The sequence below is a fragment of the Oncorhynchus gorbuscha genome, unplaced genomic scaffold (genome assembly GCF_021184085.1).
Source record: "Oncorhynchus gorbuscha isolate QuinsamMale2020 ecotype Even-year unplaced genomic scaffold, OgorEven_v1.0 Un_scaffold_134:::fragment_2:::debris, whole genome shotgun sequence".
Lineage (NCBI taxonomy): Eukaryota > Metazoa > Chordata > Actinopteri > Salmoniformes > Salmonidae > Oncorhynchus > Oncorhynchus gorbuscha.
Genome location: NW_025744633.1, coordinates 124584 through 152500, shown reverse-complemented (window position 1 = coordinate 152500; position 27917 = coordinate 124584). Strand labels below are relative to the sequence as shown.

At 47.2% G+C, this 27917-nt stretch overlaps 1 protein-coding gene across 1 annotated transcript in view; it reads left to right on the top strand.

Moving 5' to 3' along the window:
• Positions 1-26954, top strand: part of LOC124016975 (staphylococcal nuclease domain-containing protein 1-like) — a 72156-nt gene extending 45202 nt beyond the window's left edge. Inside the window, exons 6-7 of the mRNA XM_046332306.1 lie at positions 731-872; positions 26608-26954. Coding sequence (XP_046188262.1) covers positions 731-872; positions 26608-26939 — 474 coding nt within the window. The 3' untranslated portion in view covers positions 26940-26954. The remainder of the gene's footprint in view (positions 1-730; positions 873-26607) is intronic.
• The last annotated feature ends 963 nt before the right edge of the window (positions 26955-27917 follow it).

Genomic DNA, 27917 nt, shown 5'->3' with positions numbered 1-27917 from the left:
GTGTTCACCTGTTTCCCTATTCCCATTGCCCACCTTTCTCCATCCTAAGAGTTCATCTGAACAGATAAATAATGTGTAGTGTAGGGCTAGATTCCTGCCCACTAACTTTAATCACCACAGCAATGTTGACTTTGCACCCTGAAATCCTGAGCTACCTGGCGCTTGATGGAATAGTTCCACCTTGTCAACAACATATTTCCTCATCTTCCTCACCCTGTACATCTATCTGTTTGGCCAGAACACATCTCTCTTCCTCTACACACACCCCCCCCACCCCACGGCATCTAAATCATGAGAGAGTGCTAGTGAGTCACAGCCTGGTTTGTTGTGGCTGCATTGGCCTGCCTGCCTTGGCCTGCCGGCCGAGCTGTGTATTTATTAATACAACTCTCTCTCTCTCTCTCTCTGCCATTGATTCATCAGCCTGTCTGAATAAGCAATGATTTAGCCACGCTTGTAATTCTGGCCTTGGTGTACCCATCAAGTCAGTGACTCACCGGAAAGGGAGAAAGAGAGATGAGGCCTAGCAATGTCATGGTGAAATCATCAGTCCGTTCACCCTTACCGAGAAACCCCACGCAATGAACTTCAACCTAATTTACTAATCTGCATATGAAGTGGATGGACTAAGACTGAGGTGTATGATCCACTATCAGACCATCCAATTGACATGAAGATCAGCATTTCTAGGGTGAAGCTGCTACTCTGAACATGTTTCTTTCTTCTCCAGGAAACACAGAAGGCCAAGCAGTTCCTGCCTTTCCTCCAGAGAGCGGGCCGCTCAGAGGCAGTGGTAGAATACGTGTTCAGTGGCTCCCGCCTCAAACTCTACATGCCCAAAGAGACCTGCCTCATCACCTTCCTCCTCGCCGGTAAGTAGTCCATCCGAGGGCCATTAGGCTACATCCTGGTTCAGCTAACTACATCCTGGTTCAGCTAACTACATCCTGGTTCAGCTAACTACATCCTGGTTCAGCTAACTACATCCTGGTTCAGCTAACTACATCCTGGTTCAGCTAACTACATCCTGGTTCAGCTAACTACATCCTGGTTCAGCTAACTACATCCTGGTTCAGCTAACTACATCCTGGTTCAGCTAACTACATCCTGGTTTAGTTCCTGGTTTAGCTAACTACATCCTGGTTCAGCTAACTACATCCTGGTTCAGCTAACTACATCCTGGTTCAGCTAACTACATCCTGGTTTAGCTAACTACATCCTGGTTTAGCTAACTACATCCTGGTTTAGCTAACTACATCCTGGTTTAGCTAACTACATCCTGGTTTAGCTAACTACATCCTGGTTTAGCTAACTACATCCTGGTTTAGCTAACTACATCCTGGTTTAGCTAACTTTCTTCCACCGTCCTTCCAGTTACTCACAAATGAAATGTATATGTCACATACACAGTTTACAGCAGGATATAAGGTACTGTGAAATGCTTGTGCTAGGAGGTAACAGGGTGACGTGGGCGACGGAGAGGTGGGGGTGTGTACGGTATGTGAGGAGAGGTGGGGGTGTGTACGGTATGTGAGGAGAGGTGGGGTGTGTACGGTATGTGAGGAGAGGTGGGGGTGTGTACGGTATGTGAGGAGAGGTGGGGGTGTGTACGGTATGTGAGGAGAGGTGGGGTGTGTACGGTATGTGAGGAGAGGTGGGGGTGTGTACGGTATGTGAGGAGAGGTGGGGGTGTGTACGGTATGTGAGGAGAGGTGGGGGTGTGTACGGTATGTGAGGAGAGGTGGGGGGTGTGTACGGTATGTGAGGAGAGGTGGGGGTGTGTACGGTATGTGAGGAGAGGTGGGGGGTGTGTACGGTATGTGAGGAGAGGTGGGGGTGTGTACGGTATGTGAGGAGAGGTGGGGTGTGTACGGTATGTGAGGAGAGGTGGGGGTGTGTACGGTATGTGAGGAGAGGTGGGGGTGTGTACGGTATGTGAGGAGAGGTGGGGGTGTGTACGGTATGTGAGGAGAGGTGGGGGTGTGTACGGTATGTGAGGAGAGGTGGGGGTGTGTGTACGGTATGTGAGGAGAGGTGGGGGTGTGTGTACGGTATGTGAGGGAGAGGTGGGGTGTGTGTACGGTATGTGAGGAGAGGAGGGGGTGTGTGTACGGTATGTGAGGAGAGGAGGGGGTGGGACGGTATGTGGGGGTGTGTGTATGTATGTGAGGAGAGGTGGGGGTGTGTGTACGGTATGTGAGGAGAGGTGGGGGTGTGTGTATGATATGTGAGGAGAGGTGGGGGTGTGTGTACGGTATGTGAGGAGAGGTGGGGGTGTGTGTACGGTATGTGAGGAGAGGTGGGGTGTGTGTACAGTATGTGAGGAGAGGTGGGTGGGAGGGTGTGTGTGTACAGTATGTGAGGAGAGGTGGGGGTGTGTGTACGGTATGTGAGGAGAGGTGGGGGTGTGTGTACGGTATGTGAGGAGAGGTGGGGGTGTGTGTACGGTATGTGAGGAGAGGTGGGGGTGTGTGTACAGTATGTGAGGAGAGGTGGGTGGGAGGGTGTGTGTGTACAGTATGTGAGGAGAGTGGGTGGGGGGTGTGTATGATATGTGAGGAGAGGTGGGGGTGTGTGTACGGTATGTGAGGAGAGGTGGGGGTGTGTGTACGGTATGTGAGGAGAGGTGGGGGGTGTGTGTACGGTATGTGAGGAGAGGTGGGGGTGTGTGTACGGTATGTGAGGAGAGGTGGGGGTGTGTGTACGGTATGTGAGGAGAGGGGGTGGGAGGGTGTGTGTGTACAGTATGTGAGGAGAGAGGGGGTGTGTGTATGATATGTGAGGAGAGGTGGGTGGGTGTGTACAGTATGTGAGGAGAGGTGGGTGGGGGGTGGGTGTGTACAGTATGTGAGGAGAGGTGGGTGGGAGGGTGGGTGTACAGTATGTGAGGAGAGGTGGGTGGGAGAGTGTGTGTACAGTATGTGAGGAGAGAGGGGGTGTGTGTACAGTATGTGAGGAGAGGGTGGGTGGGTGTGTACAGTATGTGAGGAGAGGTGGGAGTATGTGGGTGGGTGTGTACGGTATGTGAGGAGAGGTGGGTGGGTGTGTACGGTATGTGAGGAGAGGTGGGTGGGTGTGTACGGTATGTGAGGAGAGGTGGGTGGGGGGGTGGATGTGTACAGTATGTGAGGAGAGAGGGGGTGTGTGTACGATATGTGAGGAGAGGGTGGGTGGGTGTGTACAGTATGTGAGGAGAGGTGGGTGGGTGTGTACAGTATGTGAGGAGATGTGGGTGGGTGTGTACGGTATGTGAGGAGAGGTGGGTGGGTGTGTACGGTATGTGAGGAGAGATGGGTGGGTGTGTACAGTATGTGAGGAGAGGTGGGTGGGTGTGTACGGTATGTGAGGAGAGGGTGGGTGGGTGTGTACGGTATGTGAGGAGAGATGGGTGGGTGGGTGGGTGTGTACAGTATGTGAGGAGAGGTGGGTGGGGGTGTACGGTATGTGAGGAGAGGTGGGTGGGTGTGTACGGTATGTGAGGAGAGGTGGGTGGGTGTGTACGGTATGTGAGGAGAGGTGGGTGGGTGTGTACGGTATGTGAGGAGAGGTGGGTGGGTGTGTACGGTATGTGAGGAGAGTTGGGTGGGTGTGTACGGTATGAGAGGTGGGTGGGTGTGTACGGTATGTGAGGAGAGATGTGGGTGGGTGGATGTGTATAGTATGTGAGGAGAGGTGGGTGTGTGGGTGGGTGTGTACAGTATGTGAGGAGAGGTGGGTGTGTGGGTGGGTGGGTGTGTACAGTATGTGAGGAGAGGTGGGTGGGTGTGTACGGTATGTGAGGAGAGGTGGGTGGGTGTGTACAGTATGTGAGGAGAGGTGGGTGGGTGTGTACAGTATGTGAGGAGAGGTGGGTGGGTGTGTACAGTATGTGAGGAGAGGTGGGGGTGTGTACAGTATGTGAGGAGAGGTGGGTGGGTGTGTACGGTATGTGAGGAGAGGTGGGTGGGTGTGTACGGTATGTGAGGAGAGGTGTGTGTGCCAGACATATCAAGCCAGGTGCAGCGTCGTGGCCCCAGTTCAGAGGTCACGGTGTCTGATGTCAGAGCTAGTGGAGCGCCCAGCTGTTAGCAGTCTTTCACTACGAAGGTCCACAGGGGTCTGGTGAAACCACGGCAACCGCCCCCTGGCACCATTGGGATGGCGTGTAGCTGATGTGACCTTTCACCTCATGCGGGCATTGACCCTACCCCCGCTGGATCCCTGCCAGCGACCTCCCCACTCTGCCTCGTCTGTCATTTTGTGCCAAGCCAGGTGACTGATTGCAAATCAGTGTCAAAAGCAGGGCTCTCATGCCCCTGATTCTAGAAAATAGTTGCTTGCAAAAATAAATCAGGTCAGTTACAACTGGGACTGGATTGAAAACCTACAGGACGGTGGCTATCCAGGAACAGGGTTGTAGAGCCCTGGTCTAGGGAGCATTTGGGGTATGAGGTGACCATTTTGTGCCCGGGAAACAAGCAGAGTGACAGTTGCAAGAGAAATATAGGCTACAATGTACTGTAGATTGGTTATGGTTGTGTCTGGCAGCTCAGCTTTCTGTCTGGCAGCTCAGGTTGATTTGTGCAGACAATTTAGATCTGAATCGGTCGATAGCAGGAATGCTTGTGTGTTTTAGATTAGATGAGACTCCATTTACTCGACTAGCCGTAACAGAAGCATTACATCTAATCCAGGCATCTATCTATCGGTCTCTATTTCAGCTCTGTCATTGACTAAACAAAAGAAGAACCCACTTCATTCATTTCCCAACAGGACGCCACCATTTATTCATGATCGCATCATCCCCGGTTTAATTGTGCATGTCTTCCATTGTTAATGTTTTAATTAATTTGGTCATTTGTTTCTAAATGTCTTTCCCCTTTGTCGTTGGTTTTGGTAATGAATTATTTTCTCTGCCAGGCATTTTGACTTGACCCTCTCTCTCCATCAAGCCTCCTAGGCCTTTATTAAGACTGGTTGGAAATCTGACATTATAACTTGACACACGCACACACTTGCGTGCGTGTGTTTTCTGTAATTGGAAATGACTTTATTCAATCAGTGGTTATTACCATATGACAATAAGCACATTATGGCACAGAGCCTGGGTTTATTTGATTAAGGTTTTTCCCCGGTAAAAAGGTTTTCTGCTAGGAAATGGCAGTTCATGTTGTCTTTAATAAACACATTAAGGCCAGATTAATGCTGATTGATACAAATGATCCCTGCTCCCTTGTTTAATATGAGGTGCTTCCGTTATGATTAGCCACCGCACCGCATCCTGACCACCCTCACCTTTCCTGGAACGGTGTGGGGGTGTGTCTAATAGTTTCTTCCTTTATTTGTGTGTGTGTGTGTTATTGCTGCCTGTGGGTTTGTGTGGTCATGACTTTGCCTTGGATGTCGTGCTATGTCTTTGTCTGTGTGTGTCCCGTGTGTGTATGTTGTGTGTTGTCCATTGTATGTGTGTGTATTGCTCAGAGTTCATGTGCACCTCTGTGGTTCTTATTAAGGTTAGAGGCCCCTGCTATATGGGACTGTTGGCATAACATAACTACCCCCTGTTATCCTTTACACCACATACTTGTATCTACTAACACGACCCCACTCCTATCTTCATGTCCTCTCAATGTGCCAAAGTTCTCTCCCATGTTTTATCTCCCTCTGTATGTGTGAAATGACATAAGGCCTGCATCCCAAATGGCACCCTATTCCTACTTAGTGCACTACTTTTGACCAGGGCCCTGATGAAAAGTAGTGCACTACAGTGCCTTCAGAAAGTATTCATACCCCTTGACTTATTCCACATTGTGTTACAGCCTGAATTCAAAATGGATTTCATAATTTTTGTTCTCCCCCTCAACCATCTACACACGCTAACCGATAATTACAAAGTGAAAATACATTTTTCAAATTTATTGAAAATGAAATACAGAAAAATTTCACTAACACAAGTATTCACACCACTGAGTCAATACTTTGTAGAAGCACCTTTGGCAGCGATTACAGCTGTGAATCTTTCTGGGTAAGTTTCTAAAATCCTTCCACACCTGAATTGTGCAACATTTGCCCGTTTTAGTCTTGAAAAAAAATTATTCAAGCTCTGTCATATTGGTTGTTGATTATTGCTAGATTTTCAAGTAGATTCCAAGTCAAAACTGTAACTTGGCCACTTGGGAACATTCACTGTCTTCTTGATAAGCAACTTCAGTGTAGATTTGGCTTTGTGTTTTAGCTTATTGTCCTGCTGAAAGGTGAATTAATCTCCCAGTGTCTGGTGGAAAGCAGACCGGACCAGGTTTTCCTTTTTTTTAGTAAAAAAAAACAACAACTCCCCAGTCTTTAACAATTACAAGCACACCCATAACATGATGCAGCCAACACGTTGCTTAAAAAAATGAATAATGGTACTCAGTCATGTGTTGTATTGGATTTGCCCCAAACATAGCATTTTGTATTCAGCACAAACAGTTCATTGCTTTGCCACATTGTTTTTCAGTATTACTATAGTGCCTTGTTGCAAACATGATGCATGTTTTGGAATATGTTTTATTCTGTACAGGCGTCCTTCTTTTCACTCTGTCAATAACGTTAGCATTGTGGAGTAACTACAATGTTGTTGATCCATCCTTCCCGGCGACTGAGTTAGTGACTGGGTGTATTGATACACCATCCAAAGTGTAATTAATAACGTCACCAAGCTCAAAGGGATATTCAATTTCTGTTTTTTGTTATCCACGAATGGTTGCTCTTTGAGGCATTGGAAAGCCTCCTTGGTCTTTCTGATTTAATCTGTGTTTGAAATTCACTGCTCGACTAAGGTAGGATACAGGTAATTGTATGTGTGGGATACAAAGATGATGTGGTCATTCAAACATGTTAAACACTTTTTTCTGTCTTTTTTTGAAACCTTTATTTAACTAGGCAAGTCCGTTAAGAACAAATGATTATTTAAACACTTATTATTTCACACACAGCCCATACAATTTATGTGAGTGAAGCACGTTTTTATTTGAACTTATTTAGGCTTGCCGTAACAAATGGGTTGAATACTAATTGACTCAACATTTCAGCTTTTCGTTTGTAATTCATTTGAGAAATAATCTAAAAACATAATTCCACTTTGATATTATGGGGTGTTGTGTGTCGGCCAGTGACACAACATCTCAAATGAATCCATTTTACATTCGGGCTGTAACACAACAAAATGTGTAAATACTTTCTGAAGGCTCTGTATATGAGCGTAAAGATTAATTACAAATCTGTAAAAATAAAATTCATATGGGATATTGTAACATATCATACAAATTGCAAAAATATATTTACAAAATCATCCGAAATAGATGACGCAGTACACAATTGTGCACCATTTTTGGGAAACCCTTTTCACTCGTGAGCACTACTTACTTTAATTTGACCTATATTGTCTCAACAAAATCCTGCAACAACTGAAATGGAATATTAGTCTATAATGTTGGTTGATTGGTGGTAGTGGGCTACAGGACATTTGCAATAATGTAAATATAACCGTGTTAGTGAGGGTTTTCAGTGAATTTCACCAATCATACTTATTGACTCAAGACATTTCAGCTTTTTATTTTTTAATGAATTTGTAAACATTTCAAAAAGCATTCCACTTTGACATTCTGGGCTGTGTGTGTAGGCCAGTGACAGACAATCAACACAATGTGTAAAAAGTCAAGGGGTGAAGACTTTCTTGAAGGGAATAGGAAGCCATTTTGATCTGTTGATGTTGAACACCAGACGCCCTTCACCCTCAAGACCCCTTCATATAGGCTACTCACAATCACATATGTAGTGGAGGTTTCCACATCTCTAGAACATATGGATGGGATTGTTGAGGCCAGATGGGTTCGTCCGTGTAATGGCCAGTCTGTTTGTAATGTCAGGCAGGAATTCAACTGGATTGGAAGAAGGCTCTCCAGAGAGGTTGTGTGCATGTCTAGTTGAGTGAGCTTTCCTGGGCGCCATACTAAATGGACATAAATCCTTTAAGACAGAAGTGTTGTTTCTCTTGAGGTCTGCTTATTGTGGAAGTCTGATGCTTTACCTGTTGACACCAAAAAGCCCTGCTTTACCTCACGCTGCTCCTCCCTCTACTGTATTATCTCACGCTGCACTTCCCCTCTACTATATTACCTCACGCTGCACCCCCCTCTACTGTATTACCTCACGCTGCACTTCCCCTCTACTATATTACCTCACGCTGCACCTCCCTCTACTGTATTACCTCACGCTACTCCTCCCTCTACTGTATTACCTCACGCTGCTCCTCCCTCTACTGTATTACCTCACGCTGCTCCTCCCTCTACTGTATTACCTCACGCTGCACTTCCCCTCTACTATATTACCTCACGCTGCACCTCCCTCTACTGTATTACCTCACGCTGCTCCTCCCTCTACTGTATTACCTCACCCTGCACCTCCCTCTACTGTATTACCTCACGCTGCTCCTCCCTCTACTGTATTACCTCACGCTGCACTTCCCCTCTACTATATTACCTCACGCTGCACCTCCCTCTACTGTATTACCTCACGCTGTTCCTCCCTCTACTGTATTACCTCCCCCTGCTCCTCCCCTCTACTGTATTTCCTCACGCTGCTCCTCCCTCTACTGTATTATCTCATCCTGCACCTCCCCCTACTGTATTACCTCACGCTGCTCCTCCCTCTACTGTATTACCTCCCCTGCTCCTCCCCTCTACTGTATTACCTCACGCTGCACCTCCCCCTATTGTATTACCTCACGCTGCACCTCCCCCTATTGTATTACCTCACGCTGCACCTCCCCCTATTGTATTACCTCACGCTGCACCTCCCTCTACTGTATTACCTCACGCTGCTCCTCTCTCTACTGTATTACCTCACGCTGCTCCTCTCTCTACTGTATTACCTCACGCTGCTCCTCCTTCTACTGTATTACCTCACGTTGCTCCTCCCCCTACTATATTACCTCACGCAGCTCCTCCCCCTACTGTATTACCTTACGCTGCACCTCCCCCTACTGTATTACCTCACGCTGCTCCTCCTCCTACTGTATTACCTTACGCTGCACCTCCCCCTACTATATTACCTTACGCTGCTCCACCCCCTACTGTATTACCTCACGCTGCTCCTCCTCCTACTGTATTACCTTACGCTGCACCTCCCCCTACTATATTACCTTACGCTGCTCCACCCTCTACTGTATTACCTCACGCTGCACCTCCCCGTTCACTGAACCTTCAGCCAGCACAATGGCAACAGAGACAAAACACAATATACACAAAGCAAATGTTTTACTTCATAATTATCAACTAGTAATGTGAATAGTAATCTAGCTAGCCAGCTAGTTAAACATGCAAAAATGACCTAAAACCAATGTTATGCAATGCAACACAAATGTACATTTTCTATGGATAGCTACCAATTATTTGTGGCTGGCTAGCTAGCTAGCCCTATTGATTTACTATGGACTTACTCATTCACTGAATCGTCTTCCAGACAGGATAACAATGGCAATTGAGACAAAACCGTATATACACAAATCAACCGTTTTACTTCCCAACTATCAGCTGGGTGTGATTCGTAATAATGTAGCTAACCAGATGGGTAGGCAACAACCTCTCCCTTAGTGTGAGCAAGACAAAGGAGCTGATCGTGGACTATAGGAAAGGGAGGACCGAACAGGCCCCCAACATATGAGATGTGAATAGGCAACATTTCATTCCGAAGTTGTAGTGCATTTTCTCTCGCTTCAGCTGAAATAATTGCATTCGTTGATTTCAAGAAATCGTGCTCCGTTTCACATACTTTGATTTGGACCTGTGCTCCGAGCACGGCAGTATGCATTTTGAGAAACACTCTCTCTTTCTCTGTGTGTGTGACATACTGTGGCTGCTGCAGTGACCTTATTACCGTCACACCGGCAGTCATGACCACAGTCAAGTTCCACATGACCGTTGAGTCACGGTAATCTCCTCTTATGCATTCAGGACACTAATGGCCTGGTACTCAGCGCTCTATTGTCAATCAAAATCACATCAACACATCATCAAAACAGTATCATGCTTTTAAAACTCACCTTACTGTGATGATCAATTCAAAGCAGTTCAACAACCGGTTAACAACAACCGGATGTGATACAGCCTGAATTCGGACCAGGGACTGTTGTGACACCTCTTGCACTGAGATGCAGTGCCTTAGACCGCCGCACCAGACCCTTTGTGGATGTATTATTATTCACCAAGAATAAGGGTTCCTCTTCACTAGCTGTGGGAGAATAGAGCTGGTTTCTAAAATACGTGTTCTATACAGGCATGTCCATAAGCTGCATCCCAGTTGTCTAAAACAATATTTAGTTCATAACCCTTTGTGTGTACTTTACTGTGTTTATACTTGTGATATCGCTATTCAACATTAATGTATATAATGCCTATAATCATTCATTCAAAATGCCAAATATGGATGTACCAATTCCAGTAGGCTTCTTTAAGGGCTCTGTTTGCGTAGACTGTATAGACCCCGTTTAAGAGCTCCGACATGCAGAGTCATGCCTTGCAGGTAGGCCTATTTCTGCTAGGTGCTATTGGGTCTGCATTGTTTTGCTCTCTCTCGGTCTATCCCCTACTGTCTCCCCTCAGGTTAAACCACCTTTCTCTCTGAACTACGTACACTTGTGAGCAGACTTCCCCGTTTGATATTTATTTTAAAGGGAGGCTGGAGAGAGACTTGTTTTTCTCTCCCTTCGCTCCTCCTGTCTACTCCATGGAGGCACCTCAAAGCCTCCCTCTCCCTCCCCTTTCCTACTTGCTTTCCTTCCGGAGTTTTACGGGGAGTGCTCCTTTTCCCTAAAAGAACCAAGAGTAGAGGGAGAGGGGGAGAGAGAGGCCGGAGGGGTGCTCTGGGGAATGGGGATGTTCCTCTCCTCTCCTTCACATGCAACTTTCATGAGATGGAGTGGGTTTCTTCTTTCTTGGAGATGGAGAGGAATACAGAAGGCCTAGAAGTGTGTTGTGTTCAATAGGACAAAAAAAATAGGACGAAAGGAGACAACAGGGATAGTCCCTCATGGAAGGAAGTTTCACAGTGGCCACGCCCTTCTGGTGGGTATGAATGAACAAATCCCTTAATCTGCTGTTGGTGCCTATACAAATTAGCCCCAAGGTTGCTTTAAGTCTTTCATTCTCTTAAATTAAAAACGGTGACAGTTTTCTCATTAGCTGGGAATGTTGTTTGAAATGACCTATACAACATACTTTGGTGATATTGTTATCGACCTACTGCATACCCCTTAAATGTATATATTTTAGTGTACGGGGTTCGCTCTGGATAAGAGCGTCTGCTAAATGACTTAAATGTAAATGTAATGTATTAGCATGCTAACACTCATTAAGAATAACTGGTAGAATCACTAGCATAGCTTGCCATCGATAGCATTCACTGGTTGAATTTGAAGTAACTTTTGAGTGTAATGGAGTTGACTAGTGACTGACATGAATCAGGCTTTCCATTATGAACCGGACATTGACTGTCAGCATTTTAATTTACCGGACATTTGAGAAGTATACCAGACCCACATACATTGGCTGTGTAATGTGATTAGGGTCTCCCCCACGGTGCTCAGAATGACAGAAATCACATTTACATTATGGTAATTTATCTTAACAGAACATGCAAGACGAGGATGCAATGAGTAGGCTAATTGGGAGTAGGCTAATTGGGAGTAGGCTAATTGGGAGTAGGCTAATTGGGAGTAGGCTAATTGGGAGTAGGCTAATTGGGAGTAGGCTAATTGGGAGTAGGCTAATTGGGAGTAGGCTAATTGGGAGTAGGCTAATTGGGAGTAGGCTAATTGGGAGTAGGCTAATTGGGAGTAGGCTAATTGGGAGTAGGCTAATTGGGAGTAGGCTAATTGGGAGTAGGCTAATTGGGAGTAGGCTAATTGGGAGTAGGCTAATTGGGAGTAGGCTAATTGGGAGTAGGCTAATTGGGAGTAGGCTAATTGGGAGTAGGCTAATTGGGAGTAGGCTAATTGGTGTATATCATTTTGGCAATTTAATTCCTAGCCTTATGGACATGCCGCCTATGAGCCTATTTCAATCTACTATCCCCAATAGTAGTAAAGTTGACCAATTATATTGAAATAGTCCAAACAGACTTTGGGACAATGGATTCGAAATTCAAAATTCAACCAGTGGGCCTACTGTAGACGACATACTTAAATTTAATAAAAATGTTTTAATTAATAATTGAAGTAATATGTCTGATGCAATAGATCAGAATGTTTATCTTTAAAATGTTTGGGAACTATTATTTCTTAACAGTATTAGCACAGCGATGCCTAAAAGGCAGTAGGCTACACGTGAATGTGCACTTGGCTACTGGACAATCAAAGCAAGTTTAAAACCAATAGAACATGAGAGAAATCGGCTGCTGGTTTCAATGGCATATTGAAAACATAGTGTCACGAACCGGCTCAAAGCCCGTAACAAAGGGAGGCAACGTGGAGATAAGGAGTAGCAAAATATATATTTATTAACTAAAGCAACTAAGGAAAATATCCAATGGTGTGTGTAATCAGTAATCAGTAGTGTAAGTGAGTGTTTTGCATGAATGTGATAATGCAGGGTGTTGAAAGGTGCCAAAGCAAACAAACAAAAGGCCACCAAGAACCACAACACAATCTACAACGGGTGTCTGCATGGAGAGAGTCTCTTCCATGAATGTTGAAGAGGTCTATTTATCCTGGGAGACACCTGGCCCAGGTGTTTCCCATGTAGCTGACGACCCTCTCAACTCCGCCCACCGGCATCCTAATAAGGAAACAAGAACAAAGACAGAATACGGCAGACAGAGTGGGAGGGTCGTCACATTCCCCCCCCATAAAACCGGGGACCAACAAGGACCCCGGAACAACATACCAGTCTCTGCGTCCCAAATTGACACAGGCCTCTGCGTCCCAAATTGACAAAGGCCTCTGCGTCCCAAATTGACACAGGCCTCTGCGTCCCAAATTGACACAGGCCTCTGCGTCCCAAATTGGTGAGGGGTTATGTGTTCACACCTCCACCTGCCCCAACCAACCTCCTCCTCCTCAGACCTCAGCAACCTTTGCGCATAGGAAGCAATATTTAAGAGGAAAGAAGAACACAAGACCAGGAGGGAACAGACAGGAAAGATAGAACATGACAACCCGAAAAAATGGTCAGTCATGTAAACATTCAGGAACATGGCACAAAAGACCAACAGCTACAAACTCCAACGAAAAGAACATCAGGGTCCTTCTTAATTTTTACAACTCCCAACGATTCATAGTCACTTCCAACGATTCATAGTCACTTCCAACGATTCATAGTCACTTCCAACGAAACAGAATTTCACTAATTTCAATCATTTAAGCTTGTAGTGTTCAGCGATCTTCAACAGCTGTTCTTAAGTACATAATTCTAACAGGTCCTCTGATGGAAAGCGAATGAACTTGTATACATGAGACACCATAGTCATAAGTAAATAATCTTGCTCAACCCCTCTGCTGAGCACATCAGACCACAACCAGAGAAATGACAATCACCCTGAGCACCACAGAAGAGATGAGATACAGAGCTTCCCCAAAACCTACAATAACTCAACCCTAGTCTTCGTGCAGATTTGCGGTGGGTATTTACGCACTGTAGCCCGCTGGCAAGGAAATAGAACTCCCCAGCATGCTGGCAAATTCCACCAAGCCACAGACGTGCCCCCGAGACAACTGCTCAGTCCACAGACACCACACAAAAATAACAAACATTTAACCATGCCCAACATATTCCAAAAAATGAAACACGTCGCTAAACCTATCAGGGGAAAAAGGCTATAGCTCCGGGTAGCAAGTTCCACTACCCTACCCAAATCTCCCACCGAGGTACACAGCAGATTACTCACTTCAGACTGACGTCCCAACAGAAAGTAGAACAAGAGTTCAGGCTAGGCAGGGCCTGGAAACTAACCATTATACTCTCTCCAACGCAGCACACAAACCAAACAACAAAGGCAACCAATACTGGGCCGATCACACTCAAACACCATATTCAAACCAAACACGTACCTCCACGGTCTCCCAAACCAATAGTTCAAAGATCCCGGACGAGCACCCACTTGTCACGAACCGGCTCAAAGCCCGTAACAAAGGGAGGCAACGTGGAGATAAGGAGTAGCAAAATATATATTTATTAACTAAAGCAACTAAGGAAAATATCCAATGGTGTGTGTAATCAGTAATCAGTAGTGTAAGTGAGTGTTTTGCATGAATGTGATAATGCAGGGTGTTGAAAGGTGCCAAAGCAAACAAACAAAAGGCCACCAAGAACCACAACACAATCTACAACGGGTGTCTGCATGGAGAGTCTCTTCCATTTTCACTAATGTTGATGTTGGGGTGATGCTAGAGATGATGAAAATGAAGTTGAAAAAATAAGTGATGTTTCATTTTAGCTTAACTGTCTCTCTGTCTGTGGCACTGCAGCTTATGGAGATTCAGTCACTTCCTGGAAATTGGGAGCTGAGAGATGGAGCGGCTTTAGCCCAGAGACTCATGTGTGGTTGTGTGTTACTGAACTAGCCGGCAACCAGGCAGTGTGTGTGTGTGTGTGTGTGTGTGTGTGTGTGTGTGTGTGTGTGTGTGTGTGTGCGCCTGTGCCTGACTGGAGCAGGCCCATAAACCTGCATAATGAAAAAGGATCCTGTGAATTTCTCTGGTTGTCTGATCAGGCAGTTCATTAAGGAGTTCTCCTCGGCTTCATGTTTTTGATTAGCTCTGTTGTAGAAGGAAAATATTCACCCGTTTGTAAATTGTTAATGAATGACAAAACAATAAAAACTAAAAAAATAGTTGCATTTTCCTGTTTTTGTCCCGATTAAAAAAACATTGAATCGCTTTTCAATATCATTCACTCATTTTTTTCACATCTTCTCTCTTTTATTCACTCAGGCCTTTTCTCTCTGCTCTCTTGTTCTTGCTTTCTCGTTCTCGCTCAATCTCTCTTTTTGTCCTCATGCAATTCTTTCCTTTTCCTCCGTTAACCATGGCAGTGGTATACAATGTCTACTGTTAACTTCCTTGTTGTGAGTGAAGTTGGGGGAAATGGTTTGTATCAGTCATCCATTGTAGATAGTGAATGAATGGGATGAGTGTCTGACCTGGATAAAGGGACATGGTGAAAGATCATTCATTTACTGCCCTGTTGTACCTCAACTCCTCTCGTCTGGCTCACCTGTATTTGGCTACAGTCAGTCACATCCATCGAGATGGAATACAAATATATAAAACTTGTTATCACTAGTTTAACATCTATGACCAACCCCCCCCCCCTGTTCTGACTGACTGTTTTGTCAGACCTCCACACCATCCGGACAGGTCTCAGGCAGTGAGGGTTGGAGAACACTGAGATGCGATCAGGCAAGACGCATGGATTACAGATTACATGATGCTGATATGCTTTTGTGCAATAAGGGTTTCTCTAGGTCAGGGATGGGCAACTTGCTCCATACCAGCCTCCTAGTTCCATGCCATACCAGCCTCCTAGTTCCATGCCATACCAGCCTCCCGGCTGCATGCCATACCAGCCTCCCGGCTGCATGCCATACCAGCCTCCCGGCTGCATGCCATACCAGCCTCCCGGCTGCATGCCATACCAGCCTCCCGGCTGCATGCCATACCAGCCTCCCGGCTGCATGCCATACCAGCCTCCCGGCTCCATGCCATACCAGCCTCCCAGTTCCTAGCTCCATGCCATACCAGACTCCCATCTCCTAGCTCCATGCCATACCAGCCTCCCAGTTCCTAGTTCCATGCCATACCAGCCTCCCAGCTCCTAGCTCCATCCCATACCAGCCTCCTAGTTCCACGCCATACCAGCCTCCCAGTTCCTAGCTCCATGCCATACCAGCCTCCCAGTTCCTAGTTCCATGCCATTTTAGACTCCTTGTTCCATGCTATACCAACCTCCTAGCTCCACGCCATACCAGACTCCTAGTTCCACGCCATACCAGACTCCTAGCTCCACGCCATACCAGACTCCTAGCTCCACGCCATACCAGACTCCTAGCTCCACGCCATACCAGACTCCTAGCTCCACGCCATACCAGACTCCTAGCTCCACGCCATACCAGACTCCTAGCTCCACGCCATACCAGACTCCTAGCTCCACGCCATACCAGACTCCTAGCTCCACGCCATACCAGACTCCTAGCTCCACGCCATACCAGACTCCTAGCTCCACGCCATACCAGACTCCTAGCTCCACGCCATACCAGACTCCTAGCTCCACGCCATACCAGACTCCTAGCTCCACGCCATACCAGACTCCTAGCTCCACGCCATACCAGACTCCTAGCTCCACGCCATACCAGACTCCTAGCTCCACGCCATACCAGACTCCTAGCTCCACGCCATACCAGACTCCTAGCTCCACGCCATACCAGACTCCTAGCTCCACGCCATACCAGACTCCTAGCTCCACGCCATACCAGACTCCTAGCTCCACGCCATACCAGACTCCTAGCTCCACGCCATACCAGACTCCTAGCTCCACGCCATACCAGACTCCTAGCTCCACGCCATACCAGACTCCTAGCTCCACGCCATACCAGACTCCTAGCTCCACGCCATACCAGACTCCTAGCTCCACGCCATACCAGACTCCTAGCTCCACGCCATACCAGACTCCTAGCTCCACGCCATACCAGACTCCTAGCTCCACGCCATACCAGACTCCTAGCTCCACGCCATACCAGACTCCTAGCTCCACGCCATACCAGACTCCTAGCTCCACGCCATACCAGACTCCTAGCTCCACGCCATACCAGACTCCTAGCTCCACGCCATACCAGACTCCTAGCTCCACGCCATACCAGACTCCTAGCTCCACGCCATACCAGACTCCTAGCTCCACGCCATACCAGACTCCTAGCTCCACGCCATACCAGACTCCTAGCTCCACGCCATACCAGACTCCTAGCTCCACGCCATACCAGACTCCTAGCTCCACGCCATACCAGACTCCTAGCTCCACGCCATACCAGACTCCTAGCTCCACGCCATACCAGACTCCTAGCTCCACGCCATACCAGACTCCTAGCTCCACGCCATACCAGACTCCTAGCTCCACGCCATACCAGACTCCCAGCTCCACGCCATACCAGACTCCCAGCTCCACGCCATACCAGACTCCCAGCTCCACGCCATACCAAACTCCCAGCTCCACGCCATACCAACCTCCCAGCTCCACGCCATACCAACCTCCCAGCTCCACGCCATACCAACCTCCCAGCTCCACGCCATACCAACCTCCCAGCTCCACGCCATACCAACCTCCCAGCTCCACGCCATACCAACCTCCCAGCTCCACGCCATACCAACCTCCCAGCTCCACGCCATACCAACCTCCCAGCTCCACGCCATACCAACCTCCCAGCTCCACGCCATACCAACCTCCCAGCTCCACGCCATACCAACCTCCCAGCTCCACGCCATACCAACCTCCCAGCTCCACGCCATACCAACCTCCCAGCTCCACGCCATACCAACCTCCCAGCTCCACGCCATACCAACCTCCCAGCTCCACGCCATACCAGCCTCCTAGTTCCACGCCATACCAGCCTCCTAGTTCCACGCCATACCAGCCTCCTAGTTCCACGCCATACCAGCCTCCTAGTTCCACGCCATACCAGCCTCCTAGTTCCACGCCATACCAGCCTCCTAGCTCCATGCCATACCAGCCTCCTAGTTCCATGCCATACCAGCCTCCAATCTCCCAGCTCCATGCCATACCAGCCTCCTAGTTCCATGCCATACCAGCCTCCAATCTCCCAGCTCCATGCCATACCAGCCTCCTAATTCCACGCCATACCAACCTCCCAGCTCCATGCCATACCAGCCTCCTTGTTCCACGCCATACCAACCTCCCAGCTCCATGCCATACCAGCCTCCTAGTTCCACGCCATACCAACCTCCCAGCTCCACGCCATACCAGCTCCACGCCATACCAGCCTCCTAGTTCCACGCCATACCAGCCTCCTAGCTCCACGCCATACCAGCCTCCTAGCTCCATGCCATACCAGCCTCCTAGTTCCATGCCATACCAGCCTCCTAGTTCCACGCCATACCAGCCTCACCTGCTGTGCCTCACACACCCATTCCTCAACCACTGGGTTCCATACAACAGGGAGAGGGTCCATACAAAAAGGAGAGGGTGCAGAGAGAGGGAAGGAAGGAGATAAACAGGGGGAAATACAGAGATGGAGAGAAAGTGGATTCGCCAACTATCTACAAGTTCAATGAATTCAATTCCTGAGTGACATTGGGGTGGCAGGGTAGCCTAGTGGTTAGAGCGTTGGACTAGTAACTGAAAGGTTGCAAGTTTGAATCCCCGAGCTGACAAGGTACAAATCTGTCGTTCTGCCCCTGAACAGGCAGTTAACCCACTGTTCCTAGGCCGTGAAAGGGCAGTGTGGAGTGCAAATAGAGACTGCATCATCTGTGGATCTGTTGGGGCGGTATGCACATTGGAGTGGGTCTAGGGTTTCTGGGATGATGGTGTTGACGTGAGCCTTGACCAGCTTTTCAAAGCACTTCATGGCTATGGACATGAGTGCTACGGGTCGGTAGTCATTTAGGCAGGTTACCTTAGTTGTCTTGAGCACAGGCACTATGATGATCTGCTTAAAACATGTTGGTATTACAGACCCGGATAGGGAGAGGTTGAAAAATATCAGTGAAGACACTTGCTAGTTGGTCAGCGCATGCTTGCAGTGTATGCCCTGGTAATCCGTCTGGCCTTGTGAATGTTGACCTGACTAAAAGTCTTAGACTGTGACCACGGTCTTCCGGTACAGGTGGTGCACTCATGCATGTTTCAGTGTTATTTTCCTCAAAGTGCGCATAGATGTAGTTTAGCTCGTCCGTAGGCTTGTGACACTGGGCAACTCTCGGTTGTGCTTCCCTTTGTAGTCTGTAATGGTTTGCAGGCCTTGCTACATCCGGTGAGCGTCACAGCTGGTGAAGTATGACTCGATCTTAGTCCTGTATTGGCGCTTTTCATGTTTGATGGTTCGTCGGCGGGCATAGCGGGATTTCTTATAAGCTTCCGTGTTGGAGTCCCGCTCCTTGAAAGTGGCAGCTCTTAGCCTTTAGCTCCGTGCGGATGCTGCCTGTAATCCATTCTTTCTGGTTGTGGTATGTACGTGCAGTCACTGTGCGGACGACATCATCGATACACTTATTGATGAAGCCAATGACAGATGTGGTGTACTCCTCAATGCCGTTAGAGGAATCCCGGAGCAGTCTGTGCTGCAAAACTGTAGCTTAGCATCTGCTTCATCTGACCACTTTTTTATTGATCTAGTCACTGGTGCTTATTTCAAGTTTTCATAACAATCGGACATCGGAATTTTTGGGCGCCGATTTTCCGATTTTAATTTTTACTTTTTTTAAATGCATAAAGCCAAGGTAAGTTGCTAGCTAGCATTAAACTTATCTTATAAAAACCAATCATAATCATTAGTTAACTACAAATGGTTGATGATATTACTAGATATTATCTAGCGTGTCCTGCGTTGCATATAATCTGACTGAGCATACAAGTATCTTAAGTATCTGGTAGGCAGAAGCAGGCGCGTAAACATGAATTCAAACAGCACTTTCGTGCGTTTTGCCAGGAGCTCTTCGTTGTGCGTCAAGTATTGCGCTGTTTATGACTTCAAGCATATCAACTCCCGAGATGAGGCTGGTGTAACCGAAGTGAAATGGCTAGCTAGTTAGCGCGCACTAATAGCGTTTCAAACGTCACTCGCTCTGAGCCTTCTAGGAGTTGTTCCCCTTGCTCTGCATGGGTAACGCTGCTTCGATGGTGGCTGGTGTTGCTGGTTCGAGCCCAGCGAGGAGAGGGACGGAAGCTATACTGTTACACTGGCAATACTAAAGTGCCTATAAGAACATACAATAGTCAAAGGTTATTGAAATACAAATGGTATAGAGGGAAATAGTCATATAATAACTACAACCTAAAACTTCTTACCTGGGAATATTGAAGACTCATGTTAAAAGGAACCACCAGCTTTCATATGTTCTCATGTTCTGAGAAAGGAACTGGAACGTTTTTCATTATTTAAACCAAATTCAACGTTTCATTATTTATTTAAGGCTAAATTGATTTTATTGATGTATTATATTAAGTTAAAATAAGTGTTCATTCAGTATTGTTGTAATTGTCATTATTACAAATACATAAAAAAAAATGGTCCGATTTTAATCGGTATCGGCGTTGAAAAATCATAATCGATGGAACTCTTGGGCATCTCTCATAGGGAGGAGCATCTGTTGTACTATTCTATTCCATTTCTCTGCTCCAAAGGTTACATCCAGGTCTTTCCCCCATACAGCTTTTACGCCCTTACTAGTTCCCTTAAACCCACCTATAAGGTGGCTATATATATAAACCTCTGCAAATGACATATTAACACTTATTGGAATGTACAGGGAATTTGTTGTTACTCTGTCCTACCTTAAACATACAATCTCTAAGCTGGAGGTGCCTCCAAAAGCCTTGTTTCTATAAATTATACTTGGACCTTATTCAAAAGAGGTATTCAAAACAAGTTTTCTTGATATAGACAACCAATGTTCTTTATCCCCTTTCTATACCAACCTTTCCAGAAAACCATGTGTCCCCCTGTTTTCAATGTCTGGTTGTTCCATAACGAAGCAGAGTTTGTCAGGAAAGGTGAAGATGTCTCTCTCTCTCATGTATCTGACTCCATATATTTTTTTGTATGGGACATTATTGGATTCTGCAGTCCCACGTTTTGTTAGCTCAAATAATTTGATGTTCCGAATGGGGCATTAACTTCTTCCTCCATGTCCACCCAAATTGGCCTCTTTAGAGTTCTCCGTAAAGAGAGCCTATTTGGGCAGCTACAAAGGCTTCTTGATATAATTGCATGTCGGGGAGCTTTAATCCTCCCTTGTCAGTCGTTTCCTGTAATCTCTCTAGTTCCATCCTGGCCCTTTTACTGGCCCAAACAAACTCTGTAATCACTTTCCTTCTGGATGTAAAGGTATAGACAGGTAAGGACAGTGGTAACATGCTAATGGCCATCTGTATAACCTGTATCCTACACCATAATAAGATTTGTAGCTGATCCCAGCTCTTAAACTGGATTTGAATTTGGTTCAGTAGTGGGTCAAGGTTTTCAGAAATCAGACCAGGATTTAAAGCGATCCCCAGGTACCTCATGTTAAGGACCCACTGAAACCTCCAGCTGAGGAAGTCATTTCTCAGACAATGTTTTGATAGCGGCATTACTAAAGATTTGGTCCAGTTGACTTTATAGCCTGATATCTCAAATGCATTTATAAAGCCCAGTTAAGGCCATATGTTGGGAACCTGACATTATTAGTAATATGTCGTCTGCATAAAGCAGTGGTTTATTCTCTCTCCCTCCCATATTAACCCCTTTGAATGACTGATGCAGCCTAATGGCTTCGGCTAATGGTTCTAATGCTATAATAAATAGGAGGGGCGAGAGACAGTCACCTTGTTTCGTGCCTCGTCCTACATAAAATGAGATTGGGGTCGTTGTACAGAAGTGTAATAATATTCTGAAAGCCCTGTCCAAATCCAAATGTATTTCTAGTATAATGCAGGTCGTCCCAGTCCACCCTATCAAAGGCTTTCTCTGCGTCTAGGGATAAGGCTGCCACTGAAGTATCCAAATGTATTTCTAGTATAATGCAGGTCGTCCCAGTCCACCCTATCAAAGGCTTTCTCTGCGTCTAGGGATAAGGCTGCCACTGAAGTATCCAAATGTATTTCTAGTATAATGCAGGTCGTCCCAGTCCACCCTATCAAAGGCTTTCTCTGCGTCCACCCTATCAAAGGCTTTCTCTGCGTCTAGGGATAAGGCTGCCACTGAAGTATCCAAATGTATTTCTAGTATAATGCAGGTCGTCCCAGTCCACCCCAGTCCACCCTATCAAAGGCTTTCCCAGTCCACTCTGCTTTCTGGGATAAGGCTGCCACTGAAGTATCCAAATGTATTTCTAGTATAATGCAGGTCGTCCCAGTCCACCCTATCAAAGGCTTTCTCTGCGTCTAGGGATAAGGCTGCCACTGAAGTATCCAAATGTATTTCTAGTATAATGCAGGTCGTCCCAGTCCACCCTATCAAAGGCTTTCTCTGCGTCTAGGGAGAAGGCTGCCACTGAAGTATACAGGTATTTTGCCTTCCAGATGACATGCAATAGATTGTCAGATGAAGTTCTGCCTTTCACTAATCCCACCTGGTCTGGGTTTATGATTTTCTTAATGATATGGTTCACCCTCATAGCCAGAATTGACTTTATTTAGGAAATTGGACAGTATCTCCCGCACTCAAGGGGATCCTTTCCCTTTTTGGGGATTAGGATGTTTGCTGCATCACTTATAGAAGGTGGGAGCTCACCTGTGTCAATTGATGTTTTCAATATTTCTGGGCTTTGCAGCTCTGCAATCCTTTTGTAGAAATCACTGGGTATCCAGTCCAACTCTGTGGGTGCTTGTCTTATCGTTTCGGTCAATTCCTCCAAAGTAATTGGACGGTCGATCCAGTTCCTGTCTTCCTCTTTTAGTTTAGGAAGGTTCAGATTCTGAAATAATGCCTCTGCTTTGTGCATATCTAAAGGACTGTCTGAAGTAGAACGTTCCTGATAGAAGTCTCAAAATATATTGTTTCTTTATGATTGGTAATAAGCTTGCCTGTCTTTTTTCTGATTCCACCTATTTGCCGATCTGTTTCTCTGGATTTCCATTGACTGGCCAACGGTTTTGCTGCCTTGTCCCCTGATTCATACCATCTCTGCTTCAACCTGTACAGGGAATTTTCAGCCCGTATTTGGTTTTCGTCAAATTTACCAGAGAAATGTTGTTCGGATTGGACCAATATTCCCCCTCCAGCGTTTTGAGCTCTGTTTCAAGTTTATACATTTTCTGTTCATCTTGTTTGTTAATAGTAACTGATCGTTGTATTATTGCTCCACGTATGTATGCTGTAAAAGCTTCCCAGACATGTACCTGTTTTTCAAAGAACATTGTAATATTCTAGGCATAAACACTCAGTGAGAATGTTACTCATGTGTAGCAAAGCAACCCCCGCCTCTTCCTCGCTAATCCAATCTCACTTTTTCTCTATGCCCATTTCAATTTAAATGTACAAGCTCTAATGCAATTAGAGGGATGTAGGGGGAGGAAGAGAGGGGGAAGTAGAGAGGGATGTAGGTGGAGGAAGAGGGGGAAGTAGAGAGGGATGTAGGTGGAAGGAAGAGAGGGGGAAGTATAGAGGGATGTAGGTGGAAGGAAGAGAGGGGGAAGTAGAGGGGTATGTAGGTGGAGGAAGAGAGGGGGAAGTAGAGAGGGATGTAGGTGGGAGGAAGAGGGGGAAGTAGAGAGGGATGTAGGTGGCGGAAGAGAGGGGGAAGTAGAGGGATGTAGGGGGAGGAAGAGAGGGGGAAGTAGAGAGGGATGTAGGTGGAGGAAGAGAGGGGGAAGTAGAGAGTGATGTAGGTGGAAGGAAGAGAGGGGGAAGTAGAGAGGGATGTAGGGGGAGGAAGAGAGGGGGAAGTAGAGAGGGATGTAGGTGGAGGAAGAGAGGGGGAAGTAGAGAGGGATGTAGGTGGAGGAAGAGAGGGGGAAGTAGAGAGGGATGTAGGGGGAGGAAGAGGGGAGGGAACAAGTGATTGAAAGGAAAGAAGAGGGCAAGGAGAAATTGAGAAAGTGATGAAAAGAAAGAGCGGGTGGGAGGGAATTAAAGATTTAGAAGGGAAGGGAGTGAGAGGGAATGATAGAGAGAGAGAGAGGGAGAGAGTGTTTTCATCACAGGGGTGAAGTTGTCTGCTTGCATAAAACATGGAGCTGTCTGAACCACAGTGCTCAGTTGCACATATGCTCTGGCCACAGGTAATTTGTAGAGCAGCTATTCCAGGGCACCTGTGTGTGTGTGCCTTTTTGAGAAAGTGTGTGTGTAAATGACTGTGTACGTTTGTGTGTCAGGGAGGATTGGGCAGAGGCGACGGGGAAGGGCCGTATTTCATCCAGCGCATCGCTCACCGGGATCACCGATTTTAAAACATTACATCTTATGCTTGGCTAGCCAGCACTACTGAGCAGAGCTGTGTGTGTGCGTCCATACGGGGGCTGGGTAAAGGGTCTGGCCCCATAGTGTTGCCCAGCACTACTGAGCAGAGCTGTGTGTGTGTGTGTGTGTGTGTGTGTGTGTCCATACGGGGGCTGGGTAAAGGGTCTGGTGTAGTGTTGCCCAGCACTGTGAGTGTGTGTGTGTGTGTGTGTGTGTCCATACGGGGGCTGGGTAAAGGGTCTGGCCCCATAGTGTTGCCCAGCACTACTGAGCAGAGCTGTGTGTGTGTGTGTGTGTGTGTCCATACGGGGGCTGGGTTAAGGGTCTGGCCCCATAGGGTAGCCCAGCACTACTGAGCAGAGCTGTGTGTGTGTGTCCATACGGGGGCTGGGTTAAGGGTCTGGCCCCATAGGGTAGCCCAGCACTACTGAGCAGAGCTGTGTGTGTGTGTCCATACGGGGGCTGGGTAAAGGGTCTGGCCGCATAGGGTAGCCCAGCACTACTGAGCAGAGCTGTGTGTGTGTGTCCATACGGGTGCTGGGTTAAGGGTCTGGCCCCATAGGGTAGCCCAGCACTACTGAGCAGAGCTGTGTGTGTGTGTGTGTGTGTGTCCATACGGGGGCTGGGTAAAGGGTCTGGCCCCATAGGGTAGCCCAGCACTACTGAGCAGAGCTGTGTGTGTGTGTGTGTGTGTGTGTGTGTGTGTGTGTGTGTGTGTGTGTGTGTGTGTGTCCATACAAGGGCTGGGTTAAGGGTCTGGCCCCATAGCGTAGCCCAGCACTTCCACCTGCCTCAGCTAATCAAAAGCTTGGTGAATAGTTGATACGTTTAATTAAAACCGTTGTTTTAGTTTGGATTTGATCCATATTGAAAAACGCAGACCCAGGTTTTATTGTCCCTATGGTGTCCCTGTGTCTCTCCCATCCTCACCCTCTGTCCTAGAGAGAAGGACATCCCTTAGTGAAAGCAGTTTACTTTAAGTTTGGCTTTCTCTACCCCTCTCTCGGTCTTATACAGTACTGGCCCAGCCACTCACTCGGTCAATCCCAGGCCAAAACATGTCTAAAAATACTGGGGATGCTGCTGGACTGAAATGACTTTTCCCTTCCTCCTTGGAGCCGGGGCGGAACGTACACTGGGCAATTTAAATGCTAATCTAGGGACTATTTACTGGCTATTAAGAGGTAATTGAGTCTTCATCCTCTGTGGCTCTCGCCATGCCGCAGGTTCAACAGAAAATATGTTTTTGTTTTGTTAGAGGAGGGGTGAGATGAGAATTGTCGGTGTGTCCTTGTGTGTGTGGGAAGTTTTGCTAACACAGCATTGCTAGGAAATGTATGTGGTTGTGTGTCAGTCAGTGTCAAAATAAGGACCCAATCATCACAAACTTGACCCCTGGTCCACCTTTTCCCCTTTCTCTTCTCTAGTCCAATCATGTCGGATGTGGTTAGCATAAAGATCAATCAGGATTGGCGGGAGCCTCCAGATTACTAGAAGGTGACTCTGAGGCCTTTTGGACACGAGGCTGATGTTGCTTTGTTAGCACAATGTTGTTGGGTGTAGCGCCCAGCAGAACCAACCAACTCTGAGTTTACATTAATCAATGCAACAGGGTGGAGAGATGATAGGGGGAGGTGTGTGTGTGAGAGATGCTGCACGCATTGGCCCCTCACCACGCTGCCCCACACCACGCTGCCCCACACCACGCTGCCCCTCACCACGCTGCCCCCACCACGCTGCCCCCACCACGCTGCCCCTCACCACGCCGCCCCTCACCGCACCACGCCGCCCCTCACCGCACCACGCCGTCCCTCACCTCACCGCACCGCCCCTTACACATTAACTATTCGAAACCACACACACACTCTCTCTTTCAAGCACACACGCTCTCTTTCAAACACACACGTTCAGCCAACTCTGAGTGCAAGAGATAAGCATGCATCGCCTCACAGCTTTCCTATAACAAGCCCCCCTATAGCCCTCCTGCCCTCCAACCCTCCCATCCTCCCCCAGGCTGTTCTTTTAATCCACTACCCAGTGAAAAGACCCACTGCAGCTAATAGTCATGAATAGCAAGGTCAGCGCCAGGGGACGGCCAAACAAAGGATGAAGCTGCCGTCATTGAAGCACAGCAATTTAGAGGATGTTAACTGTTAACCCAACATGACCACAGAGGGGGAAAACGTTTAGGATTGACCAGCGATTACCAATGATCCATTTAGCTGCCACAATAATGCTCAGCTCCACTAATCTCTAGGGCCACTTCACCTGTCATGGTGGCATCGTTGTATCGTAACTGTCCTAAAGCTGGGTTGTTACGGGGTTGAAATAAATATCAGATTTTGACTAATGTATCAGTTGTTAGGGGCAACTTCAACTTGTTGGACCGGAACATTCTAACTGGTCTAAATGTTGTCTAGCCTCGTAGTTGTTTTTATTGGCTGTTTTGCTGACACTTGTTCTGTGTTTCTCATTGGCCAGGTATCGAGTGTCCGCGCGGCTCCAGGAACATGCCCGGCGGCATGCAGGTGGCTGAGCCCTTCAGCGACGAGGCCATGGCCTTCACCAAGGAGCTGGTACTACAGAGAGAGGTAAGCGCAACATTCATTTTGGCTCCAATTTCTTTGATTTCAGTGGTTTTACTTGCGACTGGATGTTTGGCTGGTTTTGCGGTCAGACATTGGATCACATTCGACCTCCAGTTTCATTTAGTCTCCTGGCCTTCTTTAGTCTGGTTTTTGATGACTCTGGGTGTGTTTGTAAATTCACTCTGCAGTGCCAGAGTGTGCTCAGTGTGCTCAGGGCATTTGTAAATTCAGAGTGTTGTCAGATTGTCCCTTTGCAAATTCAGAACATGTCTTTCTCTGAGGGTTCAGAGACCACGCTGGACGAAGGGTTGATCCGAGCGTTCTATCCTCACAACGGCAGGCAGGCATACAAGCTAACGTTGGATAGCTTGATAGATACTTCTGGACACACCTCACTCTGACCATTTTACTCACCGTAGTAGAGCTGGTGCTTGATAGATACTTCTGGACACACCTCACTCTGACCATTTTACTCACCGTAGTAGAGCTGGTGCTTGATAGATACTTCTGGACACACCTCACTCTGACCATTTTACTCACCGTAGTAGAGCTGGTGCTTGATAGATACTTCTGGACACACCTCACTCTGACCATTTTACTCACCGTAGTAGAGCTGGTGCTTGATAGATACTTCTGGACACACCTCACTCTGACCATTTTACTCACCGTAGTAGAGCTGGTGCTTGATAGATACTTCTGGACACACCTCACTCTGACCATTTTACTCACCGTAGTAGAGCTGGTGCTTGATAGATACTTCTGGACACACCTCACTCTGACCATTTTACTCACCGTAGTAGAGCTGGTGCTTGATAGATACTTCTGGACACACCTCACTCTGACCATTTTACTCACCGTAGTAGAGCTGGTGCTTGATAGATACTTCTGGACACACCTCACTCTGACCATTTTACTCACCGTAGTAGAGCTGGTGCTTGATAGATACTTCTGGACACACCTCACTCTCTGACCATTTTACTCACCGTAGTAGAGCTGGTGCTTGATAGATACTTCTGGACACACCTCACTCTGACCATTTTACTCACCGTAGTAGAGCTGGTGCTTGATAGATACTTCTGGACACACCTCACTCTGACCATTTTACTCACCGTAGTAGAGCTGGTGCTTGATAGATACTTCTGGACACACCTCACTCTGACCATTTTACTCACCGTAGTAGAGCTGGTGCTTGATAGATACTTC